At 39.1% G+C, this 27,288-nt stretch overlaps 1 protein-coding gene and 1 long non-coding RNA gene across 9 annotated transcripts in view; one reads left to right on the top strand and one right to left on the bottom strand.

Annotated features, from left to right (window-relative positions):
* Nucleotides 1-1,587: 1,587 nt before the first annotated feature.
* On the bottom strand, nt 1,588-8,694 carry LOC110597852 (uncharacterized). The gene is made up of 2 exons (XR_005731143.2): nt 8,570-8,694; nt 1,588-2,489 (listed from the first exon to the last, which is right to left on the bottom strand). It is a non-coding gene; the product is annotated as an uncharacterized LOC110597852 (long non-coding RNA).
* Ric8b (RIC8 guanine nucleotide exchange factor B) overlaps nt 8,573-27,288 on the top strand; it is a 106,889-nt gene continuing 88,173 nt past the window's right edge. For all 8 annotated transcript variants that reach the window (XR_013440320.1, XR_013440319.1, XR_013440318.1 and 5 more), the window contains exons 1-2: nt 8,573-8,709; nt 17,402-17,449. Coding sequence is in view for 2 of the 8 variants with exons in the window: in XM_005322327.4 (XP_005322384.1) it covers nt 8,626-8,709; nt 17,402-17,449 (132 nt within the window). In the remaining 6 variants the exon portion in view is untranslated. The remainder of the gene's footprint in view (nt 8,710-17,401; nt 17,450-27,288) is intronic.

Below are 27,288 nucleotides of genomic sequence, written 5' to 3'. Positions count from 1 at the left end.
CTTGAAGCTCTAACATTGAGCACCACTATTGCCTGAACCCGTTCGACAGTTGTTTTTTTTTTACAGGGCTCCAGTCTGTCGCGAGTGGTGAACGGTGCCCTGTGCAGGTAGGGGCGCTCACAGCAGCCTGCACTGTGCAGTTTTCCCTTAGCTGCAAGCCTGGCCCTACCACACAGTTTTGTTGGCCCTCCAGTCACACCAGCTCCCTGCCACTTTGCCGCCTGCCCTTCTAACCTGTAACTTCTCTGCTTCAGTTCCCTGGCAGCCTCCTGAACTCAGCCAGTGTGGATGCAGGCCTTGGGGCAGAACTTTTGTGCCTCATCTGTCTCCTCCCTGATGCTCTTCCCCCATTCTTTCTCCTGCATCTCAGCCCCCCTCCCAACCCTCTCACCCCCATGTTTTGCTGCTGCTGGTGTAGGTGGGGCGGAAGACGTGGGCCAGAGTTGAAGAAAAAGCTGTTGCTAGGAAAGGAGTGTGGGTGACAAGAGCTAGTGGGTGGGAGAAATAGGACTCCCCAGCTTTACGCCTCCCTTTCTCATCATAAATGCCTCAAGAGCTAAAACCAGTCGTTTAAAGAATGAGGTCTGACCGTGACAGCAGGGGAGAGAGAATCAGCCTCAGAAACAGCTGCAGCGCTGCTATTTGGTATTTATAATAGTCTCCGAATAGAAAAGAAGAGCCTGAGAAAAGTTTTAAAAAGTGAACTCTCAAGGAACTGTCAAACTGTGCCCCTAGGAGGGAGGGATGATATCCAAAAATGTCCTGGCCTGGGCTACACCCCTCAGAAACAATAAACTGCAAAATGTCTATTCCAGGATTGAAATGTAGTCAAGGCAGAAGGACAACTGTCAAAAGAGGAGTCTTCGACCCTCTTTTCTCACCTCATACCAAGAGGTTTGTAGCACACTGCTGAAACCAATCTGCCCTAATCCACGCAGTCCTCATTTCTTGGGATCTAAGGTGCATCAGTTGCAATCAATACACCATCTCCACTTCTCACAACCTCTCTGCAGTGTCAGTGGTAAAATCACTCATGTTCAATTGAGTGCCTTGTCCAAGGTCACCCAGTTTAAGGGGCAGAACTGTGATTTGAAAACTACTCCCCAGTCCCTCTGTGCCCTCTCTACTATAGCACATTTTCTTTTTCCTCCTCACTACTTTTGTTCCCACAGCACCCCCACCCCCATTCCCCTGTCCTAAGCGGCTTTGCAGTTTTTAAATCAACCTTGACCGTGGTAAAAGAATCCAATGGAATCCCAGAGAGTTTCAGAAGTTCTGGGAAATTTTTTGCTCACTAAATGAAGGCGGTTTCTAAGCTGGGCATCAGATCATCTTCTGCACCCAAGGTAGCATTCCACCCACTATACATGAACGACAGACTAGTTTCCTCTCTATCGTTTCCCAAGGTATGTACAATCCAATACATTATCAAGGTCCAAGACTTGGTCATTCTATAGAAAAAAGAACAAAGAAAATAATAATGTAAAAAAAAAATACCAGGTCACAGGAGGATTTTTTATTACCAGGTTGAAAAAAGCTCTGCAGGGGAGGAGCAATGAGCCAAGCACTGGCTGGAATGAAGTCATTGGGGTGGGGTGGGGTGGGGTGGGGGAGAAAGAGGAGGCCTGGCTACCTCTTGCTGTTAAGGTCACTACCCTTTGACAGAGGTGGCCTCTGACCTCAACAACCCTACAATTCTGTTTTGACTGACCCTGAAACCCATGAAATTCAGATGTAGGCCCTGCCCAAAAGTTGAGATAAAGCTGACTAATATGGGAAAAGCTCCCGGTATGTGCCCCCAGCTGAAAGGAGTTGGCAGTTCTTTGGCCGTAGATGCAATTTATTCTGTCCTCCTCCTTTCAGGAAAATGCTAATCCTTCATAGGCAACTGGAGGGGAAGTCTAAAATGTGTTGATGATGAATGACAATAATTCTTTGTGCACTGTCACCTCCTCCTAGGGTTGAACCTTAAGAGTTTAATCAAATGTTGGTAAGTAAATTAATGCTTTACTGCAAAAGGTGGTGGGAAGAAGAGTTGTGAGAATGTATTTCCTCTAACGTATGAATCAATAAAGTTACTGCAAAGGCATTGATATGGGGAGGGGGCTGAAGGAGCATTTTAGACTCCTTATCTCACACCACCCCCCTCCCCGACACAAAACCAGTCATTATCTCAAAATTTTATACCATATCAGTTTAAAGATGTTATTTCAAAGGCTTAAATACCAAAACAGTTGGAATTACTTTTTGGTTTTTTTTTTTTTGTTGTTGTTGTTAAAAACAACCGCAGCCACAACACCAACAACTGAAAATTCATGCATTTGGGCTCCCATAGGAATAACAGCCTTGAGTCCTGAATCTTCACAGCATTCCTTGTGAGGAATGTTCAGTTTTTCAATCCAGTTCAGTTAACACTTGAGTGGTCACTCCTTGCCAGGTCTCCTGTGCCAGCTACTTCGACAGCCATCTCTTTTAACTCTTTCAACATCCTGTGGAGGAGATGAAATTATGCTCATTACAGTTGAGAAATTCATGCTCAAAGAGGGCAAGTGCCTTATCCCCAAACACAGAGACAAAGTTAAAATTCAAACAAAGTCTCTCTGCTTTCATATTTTTACATACAAAAAAAAAAAATTGCCAGAAGGGTTTCAAGCCTATTTGACAACCATAGGCTTCTGAGACTCCTCTAGTAGTGAGGTGGGAGTAAATACCAGGTTTTCCAATTCCCAGTCCAGGTTCTTTCAACACATTATTACACTGCCACCCAAAGCGCTGGGTTTTCCCAAGAGATGTTTGGATGAGATTCCAAGTGAGTGAGATGCAAATAGGTCTGACCCACATTCCAACTCTTGGATTAAAAAAAACCAAAAAACTACCAAAGGGCAGAGCCCATTTCATGTGAGAGCCCCACTGTAAACAGTCACTATTAAACAACTATAGGTAAATCTGCCAAGGACTAATGGAACAGGCTCAACGAGAACACTGAAAACATTACTAAGGAATCTCATAAAGGTACTGAAAGGCTGGGATCAAGTGATCATAAATGTTTAAGTGTTAAAAAAATTTTGAAGTCATCTACATCCTATTTAATTTTCTAAATGGGATCCAGAGACAAAATGTGCATAAGGATCTGAAGCCAGCCAGCAACAGACCCTCCCTCCTTTCCTGTCTCCCCATTTTACTTAATTTTATGTCATTTGGCATTGTAGGGTTATGTTTTCAGAAATGTAACACATTATAAACTGAAGCTGGACTGGCTGGTAATAAAGCCATCAATGATTATGAAACATATCTCAGGTTTATCCCACTGACCAAACTGATCTCTAAGAAATCCGTGGCTGGCTTTCAAGTTTAACCAAGTCAGTATCATCTGTCAATAAACATCTTAATTTTGGCCTCCTGACCTGTTCACACAGCATTTTCCCAGTCTGAGAGCTCTCTTAAACTCTCTCCATCATTCTTTATAGCTCAACTCCTCCAAGAAGGCTTCTCTGATTCTCCCCTTCCAATTAAGTTTATCTTGCTTTGATCTGTATAGTAACTATGTACAATTTCCTTATCAGCAAAATCAATTTATTGTATGGTTGTTTCTTACATCCACAAAAGAGGATCAATTATTTCTACTTTTTAATTTTCATGATGTCTAAGACAATGCTGTGCTCCAAAGAGCACTAAGTATTTCTTTTTAAAAAATTATATTAATCAGCTTTGCTGAAAGGTTGACTTCATTCTTTTTTCTTTTTTATGGTGCTGGGGATTAAACACTCAGGGCCTTGCACATGCTAGTCAAGTGCTTTACCACTATATGCCAAGCCTGAGTCTTCATTCTTGGTAGAAAAAGAAAAGAGTAACTTACATTTTGCCAGGTTATTCTAATTTCTCAAAGACTAAGTTACAAGCACATGAGTTTAAAATCTAGTCCAGTGGTTGATCCTTTACCAAAATATTGGTTAAGTGGTTTTCAATCCTGCTAGCTTATTTCAACTGAAGTAGAATCTTTGTGGGTATGCTCAAGCAATAATTTGCATATATCATAGTATTGGTAGTTGATGTGTGCAAACCCTCTTATTAATACATTTTTCTTAAGATTGAACATATCTAATCAATATTTTTTGTTTTAAAATCACAAAATTTTAGAACTAAGAGAAAAATGATACTTGGATCAATTCCTTTGTTTTATAGCTGAGGATACTGAAGGAGTGGCCTCACATAGGTGGTGTTTGCTGAGTGACAGATCATGTCTTTGTCACCATTAGGGTGCTTGAGGAGGCGAAGAAACCTCTACTTGGGGGGGGGGACACACACTTGTAATCCCAGTGGCTCCAGAGGCTGAGGCAGGATGATTGTGAGTTCAAAGCCAGCCTCAGCAACTTACTGAGGCTCTAAGCAACTCAGTGAAACCCTGTCTCTAAATAAAATACAAAAAAGGGCTGAGGATGTGGCTTAGTGGTTAAGCATCTCTGGGTTCAATCTCTGGTATCAAAAAAAAAAATGAAAGGTAAATATTCATATTTTTAGGGAAGAATGCCAGTTATCTCGAGAGTGAGAAGCAGTGCTTTGGAATCTCAGACTTCTAAAGAAAGCTTTATGAAGGATGGACATGGAACGGTATGTGGGTATGACATCAGCCTGGTGATCACAATACAGTTTATGGTGGTCTGGCCATTCTCAGGGTCTTTAGGTTGACATTGTCTCTTCTGATCAGCAGATAACCTTGGCAATGTACCCTATATTACAGATTCCTTAAAATATGATATCTCCCTTTGTTTGATCTAATCTAAAAATACATGTGTTAGTACATTGCGTAGGCAAATTCACAGTGCACCAGGCAATTTTCGTAAGTGAGTGAATGTTCAGTAACTTTAACATTGTGAGTGAATTTACAGTAACTTTAACATTTACAGATTTCTCAAGAATTTGGGAGTGACAGGATTAGGAGAGAAAACTGGTCTGGGGAGAAAAGGAATGAGGAATTTTAGCCCAAGATTTTCAGATTAAAGCTACAGTTTCCTTTTTCTTCCTTTGTCTCCTTTCTACCTATCATTTTTTTTTTGTTTTGTTTTGTTTTTTATACTACCTCACCTTGAATGAATAGAATGCTCTGAACTCCAATTCTGGAGTTGCAATCACTAGACTGATTTGTTTAATTTCTAAATTTCTGCTTTCTTCTAAAGAAAACATACAGAAGGTATTGCAAGTGGAAGTGTGGATTTTAAAAGCTGTTAGCACCAGGTACTCCTTAAAGACCTTGAATTTGGCACATTCCAACTAGTCCATTGTCATGGCAAGAGGAAATGCCACAGCAGGATATATCAAAGTCCAAAATAAATGACTAGTATCTATTTGCAGGCTTTTTCATTGGCACTAACTTGGAAGTCCATAACATTTTATTATCAGAGCCCAGAGCACTTACCCCTTAATGATACCACTTATTAGCAGACTTATTTGCTCATGAGTAAGCTAATAGACACCTTGAACTTCCCCTTTCTCTGTAAGAAGATAGTGCCTGTCCTGTTGACCTTACATTTTCAGTTATTATAAGGGTTAAATCAGATATTCATGTAAATATATTTTGACCATAGTGAGGCACTATTCATCTATGTTATTACTTTCTCTCAGAGCACTGACTTGAAAATAAATGACTTATTGCTTTGATCACGCAGGCTCTAAATCCTAATTCCTTGGTACCACGTCACCTAAAAATCCATATGTACTGGAGTGAGCGCTGGACAAAAGTCTCTGGTCACTGAAGGTCTCACATAACTAATACTTAGGGAGGTACAGTGATGAAGTGGCTAGTCTAGGCTTTGTCCCAGTGTCTGCTTTTCACTATTGACTTTGGACAAACCATTTAATTTTTCAGGGACCAGAGTCTCATCAGTGGTTAAAGGATGACTTGAATTACAATCAAAGATCCTTTCATTATGAAATCAGAATATTAACAATTAAAATTACTAAAATACAATTTCCCAAGCCATTAATTCATGTGATTTCACATTTTTTCCATCTCTTTTTAGAAGTATAGGATTGAAAGCATAAAAACATAGCTTATTTCTAGCAGACAGACACTTCCAAGACATGTGTAAGACCCTTTTTAAAGGAAACATATTTACTGGGATAATTGTTTGTTAATATCCTCTTCAGGAGAACCTTATTCCAAAAATAAATATAAGGTTACCCAAAAAGCACTTAGTACATTACTGGACACAGAGTAGGTATCCAAATATTTGTCACAGCTAAAAGTTTCAGTCCCATTGATGTTAATTAATTCACATGACCCTGGTTTCTTATCTATGAAGTGAGGACAATACCTTCTTCAATGATCCATTGAGATACTGTATATTAAAATGTTTTATAAACTGTTAATTGCAAGTTATTATTATCATCTTAGGATTGTGGCTTACTGTTTCATGACCTAAGAGTGCTTTTTCAAGAGATGGATTAAATCTTTCCTACAATTCATTACAGATGCAGCACTTCTCCTGCTCATAATTTAGATCTGAAATGTCCCTCAAAGTACCATGTGGTAAAGCTTGGTCTCCAGCCCATGGCACTACTGATAGTGAGACCTTTAAAAAGTGAGACCTAGTTGAAGGAAGTTAAGTCATTGGGGAATGGTGTACAGAGGACATTGGGACTCCTGCCCCTTAATCTACTTCTTTGCTTCCTAGTTGCTATGAGTGAGCAGTTTCTTCCACCTCAACTTCCCACCACAGGCCCAAAGGCAGTGGGGGCCAATCAACCATTCATTAAAATTATGAGCCAAAATAAATCTTTTCCCTTATTAGGTTATTTCAGGTATTCTGTAATAGTAATGGAAAGCTGACCAACACACCACGATGCCTGGCTCAACATATATGCTCAATAAATGTTTGCTGCATGAAAAGTATAATCCTCAGAAAAACCTAAAGTCCCAGAGGCTTAGTTTTTTTTGTTAACCTCCAAATTCCCAAAGTCTAGCAGAATACTTAGCACAATATAGAAAAAAAATTATTAGATGAATAAACTGTACTCCATTTCCTTTTCAACACAGCTCAAGAAGGACAGGCTGGAGGGTGGGTGGCATCAAAGACGATTGCTTCGAGTGCAGAACTTGGACACCGCTTGGAGAATTTATCCACTCTCACCAAAAAGCCTGGGAGAAGAGAAACAGCACGGGCTCTAAATTCACAGTTTCCAAAATCTGCAATTTTGGTAAGTGAATTAACCTCAGGCTGTTTCCTCATGATTATAACAGAGTTGTTCAAAGAGTGAGTTGCTAACTAGCACCGAAGCTCCGCGAAGACGGGGACTTTCTTTGGGGCCCACTGTACCCACGCTGCACTGAACAGTGCCTGCCACAGCACAGGTTCTCAATATTTGTGAATGGATTTGTGAGAAACTGAGCGAACACAGGAAGTGTGTGACAGTGCGTGGTTGGCAGCTGGTCAACATTTCGCCGACGCGAGCCTCTTCCGTCGCTACCTCCTCTCCTACTGCCTGGGTACTTTGACATCTACCCTCAGGGAAAGACCCGCATCCAAATCTCGATTTCTCTTAGGCCGAATTGCTCAACCTCTTCGGGTTCCTTTTAGTTCCACAGAAATCTGTGCTGTGAAATCAGAGGCTCCATGGAAGCCACCTAACACGGTGTGGGACTCCGCTGGCACGAGACGCGCGGCGGCATTTACCACAAAGGCAAAAAAACTCGCCGAGTTCCCTTTCATCCCGAGATAAGTGCCTTTCATCCCCCGCGTAACTGACTGCAGGACACGACCGCAAGCCCGGGAGGAAGGAAGGCAGGAATCTCAGAGGCCGAAACCGCTAAACCAGAACACAGGGAATTAACCGGCGCTTGACAGCTCCCCGCAAGGAGTGGCAGTTTCCGCGACCGTCAGTCCGTCCAACCAGCCAAGTCTGGAGCAGGACGGTCGGCGGCGTAGAGAACAAAAACCCAGGCAGGGCAGAAACTCAGACCCTCCCCCTAACGGTCTCGCCGCAGCTGGCCTCAGGCGGTCATCGGACTCCAGTTTCCGGCCCTCGCAGGACCACAGTTCCCAGCATGCCCTTAGGGGGGAAGTCGGTCCTTCTGGATGACTACCAATCCCGGCATGCCATTCGGTACCCCAGTAAATCAGAAGGCAGAGTGGGATGACCTCATTGCATATAGGGAATTGTAGTGCACTTAGCCGCAGGCCCGCAGATGGGCGGGGAAAAGCCGGGTCGTTCTCGTCCGCTGAGAATGATTCATAGAGGAGCGTCTGGAGGGAACAGTTCTGTCCCTGAAAGCCCGCTCAAAAGACTGGGCTCTTCTCTAAGGCTGAGAGACCGAGTAGAGCAAGCAGGGTCTCGGGCCTGACCCCGCCTCAGGCCGCTCGCTGGGCCTCGACCAAGTGCTGGGCCTTGTCGGGGACGGCGGCGAGGCGCCGGTTGCTTGGGGAGCGGTGACGTCGCGGGGTGAAAGTTGAGGGGCGGTGACGTCGGGCCTGCCCGGGCGGAGGCTGGCGGGTTGGAGACTGGAGGGAGGGAGGGAAGGAGGGAAGGAAGGAAGCTGGGAAGGAGCGAGCAAGCGGGGGCGCGAGGCGTTTACCTGGAGGCAGCGGCTTGGGAGCGCAGAGCGGCCGCGGCTCCCCCGCACCTGCGGCCATGGATGAGGAGCGCGCCCTCTACATCGTCCGGGCCGGCGAAGCGGGGGCTATCGAGCGGGTCCTAAGGGATTACAGCGACAAGGTAAAGAGCTCTGGCCCCGGGCGTGCGCTCACGCACCCCCCGGGCCGCCCTCGGGGCTTGCACATAGCATCCCTCCCCACCCCCCTCATTCCGGGGATGCGCGTTGCTTTCCCCCGAAAAGGTTTCCGGCTTGGGCATGCGTGTTTGTGCCCCCAGCCTTTCCCATCCGTGCATCCGCATCCCCCCTACCCCAACTCCAGTGACCACCCCTCTGATTCCTGGTTCGTCAGCCCGTCGCAGGGACCTCTTCTTAAGCGTGCCAGTCACACCCCCAGAATCCATACCTGTTCGTTTTTTTTTGCCCGGTGTGGCACTCTTGGATGCATAAATGTATGCGAGGCTTCCTCACCTGTGTAGCATAAAAATACGCGCTTCTCTGTATAAACCCAGCCCTTGACATGCATAAAACATGTCAGCAACCATAGCAGTTCTTTATATACCTACACCACTGTGCAGTTTTCAAGGTGTTGATATCTCATATATGATCTCATTTGATTCCTCAAAGTGTTTATAGGGTAGATGTTATCATCCTTCCCATTTTATAGATGAGGAAACCGAGGTGCAAAGAACTGAAATCGCCCCCAAGGTCATGGACATATTATGTTGTAAGTGGGTGGAGAATCTAACTCCTAATAATACCTATTATTTGTATCGCATTAACAGCTTTGCTATTCATTATATCCTTTAATCTTGACAGCGATCCTGTGAGGTATTATCAGTGTTGTGCAGTTGAGACTCAAGATGGATTAAGTAACTTGCCCAAGGTCATACTTGGGAGCCAAAATTTCAGCCTAGGTCTTCAAACTGTCCATTTATTGTTCTTTCCACTTTACAACTTTGCAGTGAAATAGTATCTTGTTCTAAATCCCAGTCTCTTCTTTGAATCTGGGACCCGTTAGCTCTCCATTACTTTTCCTTCCAGGAATTTTACATGTTCATTTCAAAAGGTAGCATACCACACCTTTACTAGGTTAGAAGACTATTGTATAGGAATGACTGATTACTCCCTTCGTGAAAGCACACCCAACACCAAGTCATACCCTAGATGTAACGTCTTTCTTCCTTCTCTTAGCCTCAGTGCATGGTTTCCCACTTTGTGTTTGCTCTTTGCCTACTATTGCACTTGCATATGGTCTATATTACTGAGCTGCCAGTATGCCATTTCTGCCCTGTGTGAAAAAGATCCAAAAATAAGGCTTGGTCCTTTTTATGAAAAACTTTTATTTTAATGTTTCTGATAACCCTGTGAGTAGAGGGGTGGTATTCCTACTTTCAAAAATGGTACAATTTAGGATGACAATGTAATCCTAGGTCCACACAGCTAATAAAATATGGAGCAGAGATTTGAGTGGAGGTTGTCCAGGTCCATATTCAGTGCTCTCTCTACAATGCCACTTTCTTTGGAAGGATGCATTGGTTATATTTTATTCATATCTTAGCCCCTTCACTTTCTTTTTTTCATTAATGGAGATTGAACCCAGGGTCCTCTACTGCTGAGCTACATCCTGAACTCTTTTTAATTCTTATTTTGTGACAGGATCTCAGGTAAGTTCCCAGGCTGACCTTAAACTTGGGATCCTCCTGCATCAGCCTCCCAAATAGCTGGGATTACAGACATCAGCCATTGTGCCCAGCAGTCCCTTCACTTTCTGATGTTTTGGTGTCTGATTTAGGAGAAATTCACTTGATATGTAGGAGTTCATGCTTTGTAGATTATATTCTTTTATCTTGATTTGTTACTGCTTTCCAGAAAAGATAGGAGGCAGCTATAGATTGATTTTCAATAGATAGAAATAGAATAGAGAACTTGGCCATTGTGTTGAAACGACTAATGTTTATTTAGCATTTACTGTCTACCAGATACCCAGCAATAAATCGGAACTTTCTTCCATAGAGGAGGGAGGAAGAACAACCTCCAACTGGATCTTATCACGTCATTCAATATTTCTCTTTCCCTTCATGACTAAACTAATTAGACCTCAGATTTGCTTCCTCCAATTTATCTCTTCCTCTCCTTGATCTCTCTCCAGGTTGGTCTCCATTTACCATTCCTGGCCAAGCATTGTCAGAGCTTACGTGCTGGACATCTCCAGCTCCCCCTTTTCACATTGGCAATGTTTTTAAAGTTGTTATTCCCATTGTGTATTATTTAATATGATATTCTTGAAGTGCTTCAGAGGATTCCCAGATACTTGTACTTTTTGGCCAAGCCAACCCTGAGAATGTTCTGACTTGATGTAAAGGGGGTCAGTTAGCTCTTTCAGAAGAAAACTGTCATGTTTATTGCTGATTCTAGTAGGATCAGTATAGTAGGGCTGATTATAGTACAAAGAAAATAGCTGAGCTTCGTATTGCAGTGAGGCTTTGCTCCTCTAAGGAAGAGATTTTGGGAGCAGATGAAATGGAAGGGGAAATATGATAACAGTGGTCAGGCAGTAAGAATAGGGGGGTGGAGTGAAACTGCCCAGCTTATGGTGTTTGGAGACTGAAACTCTGAGATAGAAGCTGGATACCATGTGCTTCAGTTTCTTTGTCTGGAAAATGGATTTGAGAAATGTTTGGAATAAGAGGTGATAATGGAACACTGAGGAATTTAAACAAAAGAGGAATGAATGATGGAAGGAAAGAATGATTAGTTCATTGATTGGAAGAGGAGAGGGGAAATTCTTTGTTACCTTATTTCTCTAATAAAACCAGACTTTTCAAGTGTAGTGGAAGAAAGATGGGATGTGGCATCAGATTAACCTTCTAATTCTGACTTTGTCATTAATTAGCTTCATGACTATAAAGAAATTATTTACTTTTTGGTATTGGAGATTGAACCAATAAGCCAGGATGCCTTATCACTGAGCTACATATCTCCAGCACTTTTAATTTTTTATTTTGATACACAGTATGGCTAAGTTGCTGACATTGGCCATGGACTTACAATCCTCCTTCCAAATCATTGGGATCACTGGTGTGTACTGCTATTATACCTGGTGTGGATTAAGTTATTTTAGGTCTCCTGTGTCTCAGTTGCCTTATCTGTAAAATAGAGATGATAACATAATTTTCTTACTTTATGTGAGGATTAAATTAAGTGAAATATAATACCAAAGACTGAGCACAGTACATCCAGGGGGTGTGCACTCAGGATTGTAAGCATAACAATCAAAGTACTCAAGAGATTATGGAGCCAGAGCATAGGCTCTTGAGCCAGACTGCCTGGATGCTGGTCATCATTTTATAATAGATGTAGTCTGGGACAGGTTATTTAGCTTACTATGCCTTAGTTTCCTCATCTGTCCAATGAGGATAATGATAGTATCTGTATCACAGGGTTGTTGATAGGCTTAAATGAGTTATATGTGTAAAGCATTTTAGAACAGGGCCTGCCATTGAGGAAGTAACCCTTAATTGTTAGCTTTGAACAGCAAAGGCAAAAACCAAACTTGTGGCAGGCACCAAGTTAACAACAATAAGAAATTTAGGGATATATTCCATTTTTTCCCTTTTGCCATGACCCACTTTATAGTGGGTATCATTAGTGTGGCGTATCTTGTACCATGTTTAGCACAGCAGTTACCTATTTGAAATAGGTAACTGCTGTGCTAATTTTCTACTATGTGCTTATTTTCTACTATGTTACAGAGACACTGATTTCTAACTGTTCTTGTTTTATTCACTAGCCCTTGTTATCTTAGGGAAAGGGAAAAATCTCTCTCTCCCAGAAAGAACTTGCTTATTCATCAAGAGCATAATACATGTTGATTCAGAATAGGAAAATTGGTGGTTTTTTTTTTTTTTTAAGTAGGAGCAATTTTTTTTATTATTCTGCTCAGTCTACCTGTTAACATCTATTGAGTACCTGCAATGTATTATGTGTCATTCTAAGAACTTTCACATATCATCATATATTATCTCTTATATTAAAAGTTATAAGGGAGATGGCAGTATTCTGTCTCTTTAAATAGAAAACTGAGGTTCAGAGAGACAGTGCAGCTCTACAGGCTCAAGAGGACATAACTAGAAAGTGACAGACTTAGTCTACACATTCCATATCCAGGACTTTCTTTGTAGGGCCATGTTACCTCTTCCCTGTCCCATGTTTGTTTGTTTGTTCGGGTACCAGGGATTGAACTCAGAGACAGTCAACCCCTGAGCCAATCTGCAGCCCTATTTTGTATTTTATTTAGAGACAGGATGTCACTGAGTTGCTTAGCATCTTTCTGTTGCTGAGGCTGGCTTTGAACTCACAATCCTCCTGCCTCAGCCTCTGAGCTGCTGGGATTACAGGCATGCGCCACTGTGCCCAGCTGTGTTTTTGAACAAAGAAGAAAAAGCCTTTTTTTTTTTTTTTTTTTTCCAGGAGCAGTATACTGCTTCCTTTGGCTACCTTTGAGCCCTAATCACTTCTACTTTAATTATAGAAAAGCTGTTCATTTGGGTATGTATTGCTGTAGTCTAAACTATCCAAGCTTCAGTTCTCCTGTAGGGCATATTCTGATAACAGGTTTAGCAGAGAGATTTGGTTGCTATCATTATCATCATTATCAACAAAAAACAGCAATCAAGGGCCCTGAGGTACACAGTAAATTAGGATTCCTTGAATCACAGGATTTTATTTATTTATTTATTTAGGTATTGGGGGACTAAACCCAGGGTCTCACAAATGCCAAGAATGTGCTCTACCACTGAGATATACCACAAGCTAGAATTATGATATTTTGATTAAAAGGAATCTCAAAGATAATTAGGTTCAAACTCCTCATTTAATTGGTAAAGAAACTGACTTAGAGTCATCAACTATGATGGGAACTGGAAAGCCATCTGGGAATATAGACTATCCTGTAGCAAGCTTCCAACAGAATTTGGACATAGGGCAAATTTATGGCCAAATGAAGAGTAACAGTTAATGAAGGTACTATCAGTAGATGGGTCTCCAAGAGTAGTCCTTATAGAGAGGAAAACTGCACTAGTAGCTATGAAGTCTTCATTTATATGCTCAAAGAATCTGATTCCTAGAGACCTAATATTGGGACATTTCTAGAAATATAGCCTCTATGTTTCATTCGGATATGTAAATGTTCTGGACCATGTAGGGACTTTTTGGTGCTACTTTTAAGGGTAGCTGATTCTTTGAGTTATTCTTGAGTCTTTGCAGAGGAGTATGTTTAATGGGCTGTTCTTTGTTATACCTTGTTCTTATTTCCAGATTTGGTTATGTAATCTATTACTTAGTTTTAGTTCAAGAAGTAGTCTCTGTTCATGAAAGACAGCACAACACACCACCCCAGTTAGGTTTATTCCCTTGTATTTGTACTGTTTAAATATGCCTTTAGAACTTTTTGAAATAATTCCTAGTTCTCTAATAAGTCAATATTTGATCAGACACTGTAACAAGCCATGTAGTAAAAACAGTAGGGCCATTTGATAAACATCTGCCATGTGCAAGGTGCCATACATAAAAATAAGGAAAATCTGGTGGTGGTAAAGTGGAATAAATTGTCCAAGGTCACCCTTTGTGGCAGGCCTGAACTCAAACTCAAGGTTGTCTGATGCCTGAGCTTTGTAGAGCCTACTCATACAGTATAAAACCTAACAGGAGTCCTCATAACAAGTGTTTTGTGTCACAGAGCTGTCTAGCGTGCTTGATCTCTTGAATGAACAGTGGTTTTACTCTTTCATTTATATTTGACTTATTGCTCCTGTTCCTCTGGAAATTAAGTATATAGAGAAGGTGAGGTGGTTGACTATTGGATAACAGTTCTAGAAAGGTGCTTATAGGTAGGAATACTAGCTCCCTTTCCCCTCATTTTAGCTTTAGACAGGGGAGAGAATAGGGTTAGAGATACTGAATATGTTAGGTGTGATCCAAATTGGATAAAAGAAACTAGCCTTATAGAAGCCAACATCTGTTGGATCCAAATAATCTTAGAGGGTTGAGCTTCTGAATTGATTAGTACATTGAGTTCAATTTGTAATGCCTCACATACCAATATATTTTCTAATTAAATTAGCCCTCATGCTGGTTAGACGAAGCTTTTTAAAGCTTTTTTTCCCTTTTTAAAAATGTTGAGGTTTTATGATAGGATTATCCTTGCATTTGAAATGCAACAGAAAAATCAGCCCTTGGGTATTATTCTAAATTACCACCTAAAAAGATTAATTCTACGTAGGAACTATTTAAAAGATACTTTTATAACTTAATGGGTATCTTTCCAAAAGGCAATTTCTTTTTTATTGAAATAAAATCCAAAATAAATAAATCCTATAAATCCCAAAACAGTTTATGAGAACCATAATATATTAACTAGGTACATTTATTTCAGAAAATTTAAAAAATTAATATTTTATGTAGAATGGCAAAAAAATAAGCCTTCTTGGTTTCTAAGTAGGATTATTTGTTTTGAACATTTGTTTTGAACCTTTACTGAGCTTCTGTTTACAACTTAAGCCTGATGTCTGCTGCTTCCTTATCTTTAATATTAGTTTTTAACTAAACCTCAGGTCTATAAATTCCTAAGTATAGTCCTCAGATTTACAACATGTTCTTTCTCCCTTCCATATTTTCTTCCTTGTTTATTCATTCATTCTTCATCCTTTATTTATTTATTTTGTGGTACTGGGAATTAATTGAATCTAGGGGTGCTTTACCACTAAGCCTCATCCGTGACCCTTTTTATTTTTATTTTGAGATAGGGTCTTGCTAAGTTACCCAAACTAGCCTCAAACTGCTTCAGTCCCCCAAATAGCTGGGATTGCAGGAGTGCACCACCACGCCTGATATTTATCCTTTATTTTAAAAATTTCTCTTTTTTATTATAAAAAGAATTTTCCAACGATGAGTCTTTTTAAAATTTGCTATGTAATATTTTATTAGTTTGAAATGATATGTTCAATAGAACATTGTTATACAACATTTTATCGGTCTCTTGTGGTTTTTCAGGTTGACTGTTTTCTTTCACAGTATTAAAAAATATTGCAGTGAATATGCCTACATACAAAATTTTTCTCTCCTGGATGATTTCATTACGATGATTTCTTGGGAGTAGGAGTTCTGGGTCAAAGGGAATAAATATTTTTATGGTTTCTAATATGTGTTGCCAAATCACTTGCCCTTTTAGGGTTTGTAAAGGGTTTGTGTCAGTTTATACTGCCACCGGCAAAACCATGCCTGGATGGTGTCCATTCTGATGCCCATTCTGATGCCCGTTCTCCACATGGCTTTATGTCCTCAGTCTTCAGTCTAGCCTGTGAGCTACTGCCTGAAGTACTCTTCCAGAATTCTGCTTCCCCTAATTCTCTGTTACCTATCTGCTATTTCAGGTGATGAAATTTTTAAATCCATGCCCTAACCAACTGACTTCATCTGTTTTAATTATTTTGCATCCATGTTTGAGGCAGCCTCCTTGAGCTTTCTTCAAATGGTCCATATCTTTTTACCTCTTGGCTTCCCTCTAACCATTTCTTATACTCAGAACTGCTTCTCTGCCAACATTTCTCCATTTCATTTGATTTCAAAGTTGCTTCTTCTACAAAACTGTCAATACAGAAATACTTGTGGTGATCTATCTTTATTACTTAATATGCTTAACTCTTGGTGGGTTGCCAGTATGTATATGTCAATGTGGCCAAGGAGAGAAATACAAAGGAAAGGTAGAGGGATGTTTAGAGTTGTTTTTTGTTTGTTTTATTTAAAGGAGGGCTTAGGATTCATAAGTGCACATATTTATTTATATATATGATGACTGAAACTTGAGAGGAAAATGAGGAATTCTGTACTCTATTTCTTTGATACCCACTTTTCTGTGGTTAAGTCAGTTTGTTCTATCCTCCATTCTCTCCTACTCAGTTCCAAAGTGGAAAATAAGAGCATTGCCAGTTATTTCAGGAGAATCTTAGCATTCTCTTCCCTTTCAGTTATTTTTACTCAATATCATTGGCATCATCATCATTATGACCCTAATATTTACTGGAAATTTACTGTGTGCCAGGCACTGAGATAGTATATTATATGCCTTAGCTCTTTGAACTCTCACACTTAACCAGTGAACCTACCCTCTGTTTCCAGATGAGAAACCTAGTCAGTTTACTTGCTCAGGGTCACAACTTGTAAGTGGTGGAGCCATGATCCATGATTTAAACTCTTATTCTTACAGAATTACTTTTCTAAAATATTGTGTCCTTAAAATTTTCTGAAGATTTATTGCATATGAGAAAGGAAATACAATTTTCTCTGCAACACTGTCAATCTCTGTTCAGTCTACTTTTTCATTCTCATCTTTTTCATCCCCTAACATGTGTCCTGTGTTCTGGCCTCAGAGCTGCTTGTTTCATGAATATATCATAGTGTTTCACACATCTGAGTCTTTGTATTTGTCCCTAGGATGCTCTTCACTTGCCCCCTGGCAAATTCCCATTTATCCTTCCAGAAACAGCTCACATGCTCTATGCTTTGTTCGAGTATTTCAATTTTCCTGGGAAATTAGTAACTTGGTTCTCTGTACTCCTTTGTGTATATTTCTGCTACAGTCTTTCACACTGCTTTATAATTATTTGCTTACATGCCTGTCTCTTCCTTAATAAGTTATTGAGATAGGGGAAAGCAACTTTTTAGAGGGATATTATTTCCTGTATTTTTAAACATAGCCTAAGTTTAAAATCTGTGTATTTAAAATAATATTGTTTCTCTTTTTTCCCTCCTCAGCATAGGGCTACTTTCAAATTTGAATCAACAGATGAAGATAAGAGAAAGGTAAGCCTTGATGTTACTCTGTGTGTGAGTGTGTGTGTGTGCGTGTGTGTTATTCCTGGACATTTTAAGCAGTGGAATTATTTTCAGTTGATTATTAGTACTTAGTTTCTTTGGTTTGTTTTGTAGGAACCCTGCAGGTGAAGAAAGATAGACGCCTAATTTAGTTAACACACAACTTCCTTCTGCTTCATCCCTACAGGACCATTAGACTTGCAAAAATCAGGGGCATGGGAATGTTATGGTAGGGAGCCTTTTGGGGGGATCCTTTCCCTAGATTTCCTCACTGCCAAAGGTTGCCTTTGTTTGGTGGCAGTACTTCAGATTTCCCAAATTTCTTACTAATGTAAAGCTTGGCTGGGATGGGTTAGGTTTTAGTAATGCAGCACCAGAAGCTCAACCACATATCCTTCCCCTTACTGGCAGTTATGTATGTTGTTAGCAATTTTCTGTGTCACTGGCTTCATGGGCATAGGGGAAGATGAAGTCAAGAAACTCTAGGAGTTATTCCAAGAAAGGGTGCATCAGAGATATGACCATGCAGGATATGCCTGCCTTTTGGGATTGCCTGTTGTGTCTTTACTTTGTTGGTTAAAGCATGATGCTGATGAGGATAAACTCACTAATTTTGCTGGGCTCCATCTTTCCTGGTTTCAAAAATACCAGAATCAGATAAAATAGCTTAAATCTTTTTTGTTTTTTTTTATTGAGCCATATCCCTAGCCCTTTTTATTTTTTATTTTGAGACAGGGTTGCTTAGGGCTTGGCTAAGTTGCTGAGGCTGGCTTTGAACTTGTGATTCTCTTGCCTCAGCTTTCTGAGCCACTGGGATAACAGGTGTGCACCACTGTGCCTGGCAAAAAAAAAAAAAAAAAAGGCTTAAGTTTAGTACTTTGCTGATAGACAAATTCAGGGGAATGGAGCAGGTGTCACAGGTCTAGAAGTCTGGACAGGGGATTTGGATATGGGGAGGAAGGCCAGGTGCCAAAAACTTCCCTGTGAGCTGTAGGAACTGGGATATTTGCTTAGTGCTTCCCAGGCTTCTGCGCACATTTTCCATGAGCTCTTCTAGTCACTCTGATTTGCTTGCACCAGGACTGTTGAATACCTGACAGCCTGAGTGTGAGAATAAAGGTCAACAAAGTGTCATGCTTAACACCCTGAACCTCACTGTGGAAGCAAATTTCTGATGCTATTGAGAGAAAACAAGAAGATGGAATTATTTTCAGGTAGAAGACAGTCCTCTCTTTCCCTCACGCCTGACACATGAAGAGTTCTTTAATATGGAGGGCAATCTTGGGGTGTTTTCCTGAAAGACATTTTAGAAATAGAATGTGTCACTCCATGGGCCTGCTGTCTCATGTCAGTGGAAAATTCTGCTGCCTGTAGATATGAGACTCTTATTAGAGGAACAAGGTATTACAGGCATTGTCTCCCGATGGAAAATTATTACATCAATACATATTTATGTTATAAAAACAATCTAGTTCTTCCCTGGTGCCAGATTGATACCACCTTGAAATCATCTTTTCATTCACCTGTATCCCCACATCTAACATGTGTATCTATCTAATTTTATCTCCTAAGATTTCTTCAGTCTATTTTCCCTTAATCCTTACCCTGAGACTGTCATCTGGATTACTACATCAGTTTTCTAACTGTTCTTTCATTTTCCAGTTACTTGCTTTTCCAGCTGATTGTCAATAAGTCTAAAATAGCAATTTGACCATGTCATTCTCAGCCTTAAAACCCTTTAGTTAACTTTTGCCTATAGAATAAAATTCCATCTTCTTAATGTGACATAGTAGATGCTCAGTCATCTGATCTTTGTTTCTGCAGCCTGTATTTTCTCACTTTCTTGTATTTTATGTTTTAGCCATATAAGATATTTGCAGTGACATACACATACATATCTCTTCCATTTTTTCCTTCCTGCTTTTGCATGTGTTGTTTTCAACTTAGAGTGCCCTCTTCTTTGTGTTTACCTCTTTTCCTTTTGACTAACTAGTTAATTCCTCCTCATCTTAGAGGCACCTCCTTCAGCAGTCCTCCTCCAGCATTTAAGTTAGGATAAAGTTCCCCCCTTCAATGTTCCCATAACGGTTTATGTACGTCTCTTATGCTTAATATTTATATCTTATCATTATATTTCTGTGCCTTTCATTGTTAGACCATGAGGATACCTGATGATGAATACTGTTATTTACCATTATATCCTTGGCATCTGGAGTACCCATCATATTATAAGCACACAAAAAGTATTGAATGAGTGATCATGGAGTGTAAATTTTAGAGACTAAAGGAGACTTTCTTTTGGATTTGAACAACGTAAATAAGACAAAGAATACCTTTAGAAATGGGGATTTCTCAATTAGAAATGTGCTTTTGGTTAGTTTTAGTCCTGTCCAACCCTTTTATCTACTGAATCAGAATTTAGGGAGTGGTCTGTGGTATGTGTATTTTTATAATCTTCAGAAAATAAATGCTCATACATTTGATGTGAGTGCAAAGTGGCATAGTGTCTGTAGAAGATGAACTGGCAATATCTATCAAAATGACAGATGCCTTTTACCCTTTGACCATAGAGTGTCACTCAGTATTCTGTGTACAGATTGAACCCAAAGTTATTCATTGAAACAGTGTACATAAAAGCAAAAGATTGGAAACAACTAAGCATCCAGCAATTAGAGAATATTTGAAGAAACTGGCAAATTTACATAATGAAATATTATGATATAGTAAAGAGGGGAAAATCCTGTTATGTGCTAATGGAAGAGTTAATGGGGGGAAAAAGAAGGTATTAGAATGTATTGTTCGGGCTGGGGATGTGGCTCAAGCGGTATCACGCTCGCCTGGCATGCGTGCGGCCCGGGTTCGATCCTCAGCACCACATACAAACAAGATGTTGTGTCCTCCGAAAACTAAAAAAATATATAAATATTAAAATTTTCTTTCTCTCTCTCTCTCTCTCTCTCTTTAAAAAAAAAAACAGAATGTATTGTTTGACAAATTCATTCATGATGGGAATTCAGCCTAGGAAGGAGGCTGTGACATGTTTACTTGGGAAAATCTATGCTACACATACAGATTCATAATGCTATAGGAATCTGACTTTCGAATCTTCAGTATTATTTTCACTGGTCAAAATCAGCACATTCAGACAGAGCTTCCCTCACCTTATGTAAATTTTAGTAGAGGGAGAGAAATTTCCCACACAGTTGTTAATAAAGCATGTTGTTTATTTCCTGTAGGATAGTAGAAAAACCTTACATTTTTCCAAGCACTCTTGTTCCTCAGTATTTACGTGGGTTTGTTCCTGCCTACCAAAATCTCCAGGTGCTCAAGTCCTTTATATAAAAGGGTGTTGTATTTGCATATGATGTATGTACATCCTTCCTTAAGCTTTTACTAGTACAATGTAAATGCATGTAAATACTTGTTATATATTACTGTTTAGGGAACAATGAAAAAAAGTCTACATGTTCTGTACAGATGCAATTATTTTCCTAATGTATTTGATCTGGATGTTGGTTGAATCTGCAGGTATAGACATCTTTATTAACTTTTAGATATCTGGAGAGAGTAATTTCTGTAGTAGTGCTAACTTTGGTTATAGTGTGTAGATTTCTGCTTCCTGGGAGATCTGTTATAAACAAGTGTCATTAGGGACTTCACTAGGTAATCTTCATTAATGGAAAAACATGGGCAAACAAATCTGTTTAAGTCTCCAAGGGTTAAAACCATTATTGACTCCTTCATGCCTAAAACTCTTTTTAGATTTTTACATCAAAACTATTGGGCAGTTGGAAAAGATTACACCCAACAGCATTATAAGTTATTAATGCAGAGACTCATAGAGTATTGCCATTTATCTACATTAAACCCAATTGAAAATAAAATTCGGATTACTGCACAATTTATTTTGCTGTCTTAGTCTCCTTTTCTCTTTCCTAAATGTGTTTCTGGAGTCTTTTGCCAGAAACCACTTGGTAACAGCACCATCCCTCTCAAAAGTATGGTGCTGTCTCTGAAAAATATTTAAAAGAAAAAAAAAGTAGTAGTGTGAGGGAACAGTGCTCTTCAGAAAAATAAAACCTGATTATATGAGCTTTTCAGGATATGGTTATAAATGAATGGTCCTTAGACTCAGTTCCTGATTCTTAGTAGTGTTCTGCATTTTAAGAAAGTTTTGCTTCTCAGCAGTAGTACCTGTAAGATGAGAATATTCCTATTTTATGGATAAGAAAACTGAGGTTCACATGATGACAACTTGCTAATGCTCACACCACTAGGAAGTGGCAGAGCCTCAAACAGAAAACAGATTTTTCTCACTGTTCTGTGCTTTCTTTTCACTACTTACCACTGTATAGCTTCCTCTTATTATCATTTGAGGTATATTTCAGAAGATTTAAAATTATGATCCATTACCTTGTTTGATCTTTTATTTCACAGCTTGAGACACTACTTGGGCAACTAGATAGAATGGAAGTTAGCAAAAGAAATTAGAAACTGAGAGTTCTTAAATTTTTCACAAGCAGTAAAGGCAGATACAACTTCTAACGTTTGAGCATATTATGCAAATAGTTTCCAGTGCATGTGGATCATTGTATATTTGGATATAAGCACCTAAGCACCTGTGTTTATTGAAGCATTTGTTTTACATTTTCTACCTAAATTGGTAGACTGTGATTACCTGCTAGCACATAAACAAATGTATCATGCAAATATGTAGGATGGAGGAGGAAAATTATTGAATAATCTGAAAATGCACCTCTTGAGGAAATGAAAGCCCAAGACCTCAAACCAATAAAAAGTACTAATTGCAAAAGTTGAAAAAGATGTCATAAAATAAGTAAAAGCTTGCAGCTCTTTAACCTATAAGATAAGAATGAAGCCTTATCAAATGTGGAAATACTTGTTGTCTGAGATAAATCTTGGTGAATATAGTAAGTTTCCTCTGAAGAGTAAAGTTTAAAATTGCTAGGTTTTGTGCATATTTCATTACTTCACACTCACACAGGTAAGCCCATATTTCTGCTAAGACATGAGGTAATTGACAAATTGATTGTGAGCTCATTGAGGACAAGAATTCTGGATTACTTATCTTTATATCTTCACTCCTACCACTGCACGTGACATAGAATAGTCACATACAGTAGATGCCTACTAAATGATTGTAGGGAACTTGGAGATTGAAGGAGGCCAGAATTCTTGTGATTGTTACAGGTTGTTTGGTTTTGTGTTTTTGATTCTCTTTTAACTATACAGCAGAATCTTAAAGCACACCTTCACAATGTTGCTTACTGAGAAAGTAGGATTCAAAGTATGCATATGTTAGGATCATAACCGTATAAAACTATTGAAAACTATACAGGGGCTGGGGATGTGGCTCAAGCGGTAGCGCGCTTGCCTGGCATGTGTGCGGCCCGGGTTCGATCCTCAGCACCACATACCAACAAAGATGTTGTGTCCACCGAGAACTAAAAAAAAATAAATATTAAAAATTCTCTCTCTCTCCTCTCTCACTCTCTCTCTAAAAAAAAAAAAAAAAAAAAAAACAGATTAAGAAGGTCTTAAGAATCTAATCTAATCTAAACACATTAAAAAAAAAAAGAAAACTATACAAAGAAATGATATGGGGCTGTGGCTCAGTGGCAGAGTACATGCTTTGCACATGTGAGGCACTGGGTTCGATCCTCAGCATCACATAAAAATAAACAAACAAAATAAAGATAAAAAAATAAATGACTACAAGGAAATTCACTAAGTGGCACTACTAGAATGCTGTTACTGTGGGTTATTTTTTTTGTTCCCTTTTCTGTATTTTAAACTTTTTTGTTATAACAGACTATAACAATTTAAGAAGAATAATTTTATAAGAATCTAATATTGCTATATATTATTTTATAATAGTGTTATTTGAGATGTAAGCCAAGAACAATATTTTCTTTTCTTAAAATTATATATTTTCCTCTAAAATTGAACCTTCTTGATTACTGTACATATTTATTTTGAGGTATATAAAAATGCTGTTAGGTTTAGGATATTATTAGTTACAGAGCCAGTTTATGACATGAAATTAATGTATATGAATATAAATGTCCATTTTGCCATTTTTTTCTTTTCATTCTCCACCCCCAGACTTGGATATATTTGGCATATTAGAGATTTCTGTAGTCCATAATTTTTTAAAAAATAATTCCTGTAAGCCAGGTCCTGTGTTGGGCCTAGGTTCCTAAACTGGCTATTTGCCTATAATGTTTGATTTGGCACTTTCTCTTACAGATACATGAGAATTGCCATTGTAGATGATAGAAAATGAATGGGCTGTATTAAATTCTTCTGAGAAAAATGTGCCAATATAGAACCATATATCCTTAACTGTGAATCTGTGCTTGGGAATAGCTTGAGGCATGGATGCTTTTTCTGAAGGTCCTTTATACTTATTTCTGTCATCTGAAATTGCCAAACTCTAATTTTTACTAAAACAAAATAAGCTTTCTCTCTTGCAGATATGGCTTAAATTTTATTTGATGTCTTTACCTAAGGGGGTGTTTTGATACATGATATATGTATAGTTCTTACTTTGAAACCAACAGCTTCAAAGATAATTTATCTTGATTTCTTTAAAGAGTATACTATACCAAAAGAACATCTAAACTTTTTAATTTTTAAAAGTTTCTGTCTAGCTGGAATCTGTCACAAAACTTGACTTAGAGAGGCTGAGTTATATCTTAGGGTAGGATGAATGCCTCGCGGTAGTTCAAATAAAGTAATTTTAAATTTCATTTCAAACTCCACTTCTCATTTTAGATGTTATGCAAGGCATTGAAAGACACTAAACCTAAGGGGAAATGACAGAATAGCTCTTCTGATGTCGTAGGCCATAGGTGTGGCACTCTGTACATGATTTGTAGATCACTTTTTGGGTTTTCTGTCTGGGGCAATAAGAATACTATCTTTAATGTGTACTTTAGAGCCCCAGATGCATTGTGTCATATAAAAATTTTATTAATAAGTTCATCTTCAAGCCATGACAATGTATGGAGTTCTGCATGCCTGCTTTCCAATAATGAAATTATTATTTCATTTTTTTTAGTTATCAGTGGATCTTTATTTATTTATATGCAGTGCTGAGAATTGAACCTAGTGCTTTACACATGCTAGGCAAGCACTCTATCACTGAGCTACATTTCCAGACCTGGCAAAAATTATTTTTAAAAACAATTATTTTAAGTCTTTGGAAATAATCCCAATGGTATAAAGTCAGTTAAATAAACATTTATTCAAGAAAATCTAAAACTGGGCTGGGGATGTGGCTCAAGCAGTAGCGCGCCCGTCTAGCATGCGCACGGGTTCGATCCTCAGCACCACATACAAACAAAGATGTTGTGTCTGCCGAAAACTTAGAAAAGTGAAAGACTGGTATTTGAAATGCCACCTGTCCCCTCATTTTCCTCTTTCAGTTAAAATGGAAACTCTTCTCCAGACTAGAGCAGTGAAGAACATAGAGTTCCCTCTTCCTCCGTTGCTCAGCTGGAGAACTGTCTTCCTGGGAGGGACAATTCTCATTCTATTTCCAGCTACCTGTTTCTGAGACCTCTTAGCTTCCAAATAACCCCTGCTCATGGAGTAGAGGCTGTACCTTAAGTATGACACTGCTGAGAAGAGTAAGGCCACAGTTGTGCTTATCCTGGCTGGTGGGACATGGTTCTACCCCAGGAAAGCAAACCAAGAGACCTGGGGCTACTGCACACCTACCTCAACTGAACTCTCAACTTTTAAAGTAGGTGTGTCACTCAGAAGCATTCCATTGTCTCTACCTCCAGCATCAAAGGCAGGGCTCAGAAATTTTGTTCAGTGGGAGAAGCAGGCTTTGCAACAGAGAGGCATGAATGCTGACAGTTGCACTGACTTGTGTAGTGGAGTGTGGAGAAGTTATGCCTAAGGGTTGTGAAAGGCTGTTGGGGGTAGATTGACAGATTCATTAGAAATACAGGTTAATCTAAAGGCCAACTATTTGTTAGAGAGAAAGGAGGGGAAGGATAGATGGAAGGAACTTTTGTGGTGGAAACAAATTTCAAGTAACTTTAGGAATTATCTATTCAAAAGAGCTCCAATGGATTAGTTCAGTTTGTTGAGTAGTTTTTGTCCCAGGACAGTGTAGAAAATAATAGGTCAGTCAACCAGCAATTAGAACAGCACCTGAGTGTGGTCAAGAAAAGAAAAAGTCGAAGGGATACTTGTCAAAAAACCCTGTCATACCAAAGTTCCTGGGCATATCCAAGGGTGTATCCAATAAGGTGCACCATCAGGGCTTCACACTGAGAGGAGAGATGGGAGAGAATAAACTTCACTGAAATTATTCAGCCAGTCATTAAACAAATAAGCAAATAACTATAGCAAGTCCTAGACCAGGGGAAAAGGAGAGTTGACCAGAAATTGGAGTTGCTATAATATATAAAATGTCATCACCCCCAAATTATGAGATGGAAAGGAACAGAAAAGAATGACCCATAGATGGAAAAAAAGCAGGCAAAAGAAACTGCCTATGAGAGTGACCAGTCGTAGGACTTAAAAACTTCAGCAATAGAAGATGTGATAACAATGCCAGATCAAGTGAAGAAAAACAATACAGAGAAAGGAGAGGATTTTTTTTTTAAGTCAAATAGACATTCTGTAGTTGAAAAAGAAGAGTTAACTACAAAAACAAATAAAAATTCACTAAAGGAACTGAACGGTAAATAGGAACTGGGAAAAGGAAAAATAAAGAGACTTGAAGTTAGCTCAGTAGAGAGTAGGCAAAATGAAAAACAGGAAAAAAGAATAAAGTGAAGACAGCCTGAGAGAAATGTGGGACAGTATTTTTTTCACAGCAGTATATGCACAATATGAGTTCCAGGAGGAGAAAGGGAAAGGAAAAGAAAACATTTGAAGAAATCATGGCTGAAAACTCCCCAAATTTGTTGGAAATCTACTTCAGGAAGTTTGTTGAAAACATAGAGATTCACAGAAGGATACATCAGTTAAAATGCTAGAAGACAAAGACAAGGAGAAAATCTTGAAAACAGCAAGAGAAAAATGACTCATCATTTACAAGGGAACCTCAGTAATACGTGGACCAGAAAAGTGCCCAAAGTAAAAACCTGATCCATGAATCCTGCACCCAGCAAAACTGTTTTAGCAATTCAGGGAGAATAAAGACATTTCTAGATTTCAAAAAGACAAAACAAAACAAAAATGGATTTGTTGCTAGCTGACCCATCTTACCAGAAGTACTAAAACAAGTTCGTGAGATTGAAATCAAGTGACTCCAAAGGCAATTTGAATCCATAGGGGGGAAAAAATATGAGTAAAAGTAATTAAACAAAGTGACTCCAGAAGGAAACTAGAATTCACAAGTACAAATCAATAGAACCAGAAATGATAAAGACAAAGGCTAATACAACAAAAGCTCTTAAGTATATTCTTCTTCCCTTCCCTTAGATTCTGTCATAGAATTATATAAAGTAATAATTATAGCAATATACTATTGTGTTTGCAACATATATGTACATACATATATGTATATATAAAATATGAGTAGCAATAATACTATGAAGAGGAGAAAAGGAAGAGTGCTGTATAGAAACACCATTTCTATATCCCAAAGGAATTAACAGTATAAATCTGGAGCAAATTATGATAAGATGTATATACTAAGCCCTAAGGACATAATTCAGACTCAAACCTTGAAATCTATTAAACATTGTTGAAAGAAATTAAAATCTAAGTGAGAAAGCATACCATGTGCATGGATTGGAAGACTTACTATTGCTAAACTGTTGATATTCTTCACAGTG

The sequence above is a fragment of the Ictidomys tridecemlineatus genome, chromosome 6 (assembly GCF_052094955.1).
Source record: "Ictidomys tridecemlineatus isolate mIctTri1 chromosome 6, mIctTri1.hap1, whole genome shotgun sequence".
Classification (NCBI taxonomy): Eukaryota; Metazoa; Chordata; class Mammalia; order Rodentia; family Sciuridae; genus Ictidomys; species Ictidomys tridecemlineatus.
Note: the sequence above shows the minus strand (reverse complement) of the source record. Positions and strands in the feature narration are given on the sequence as shown.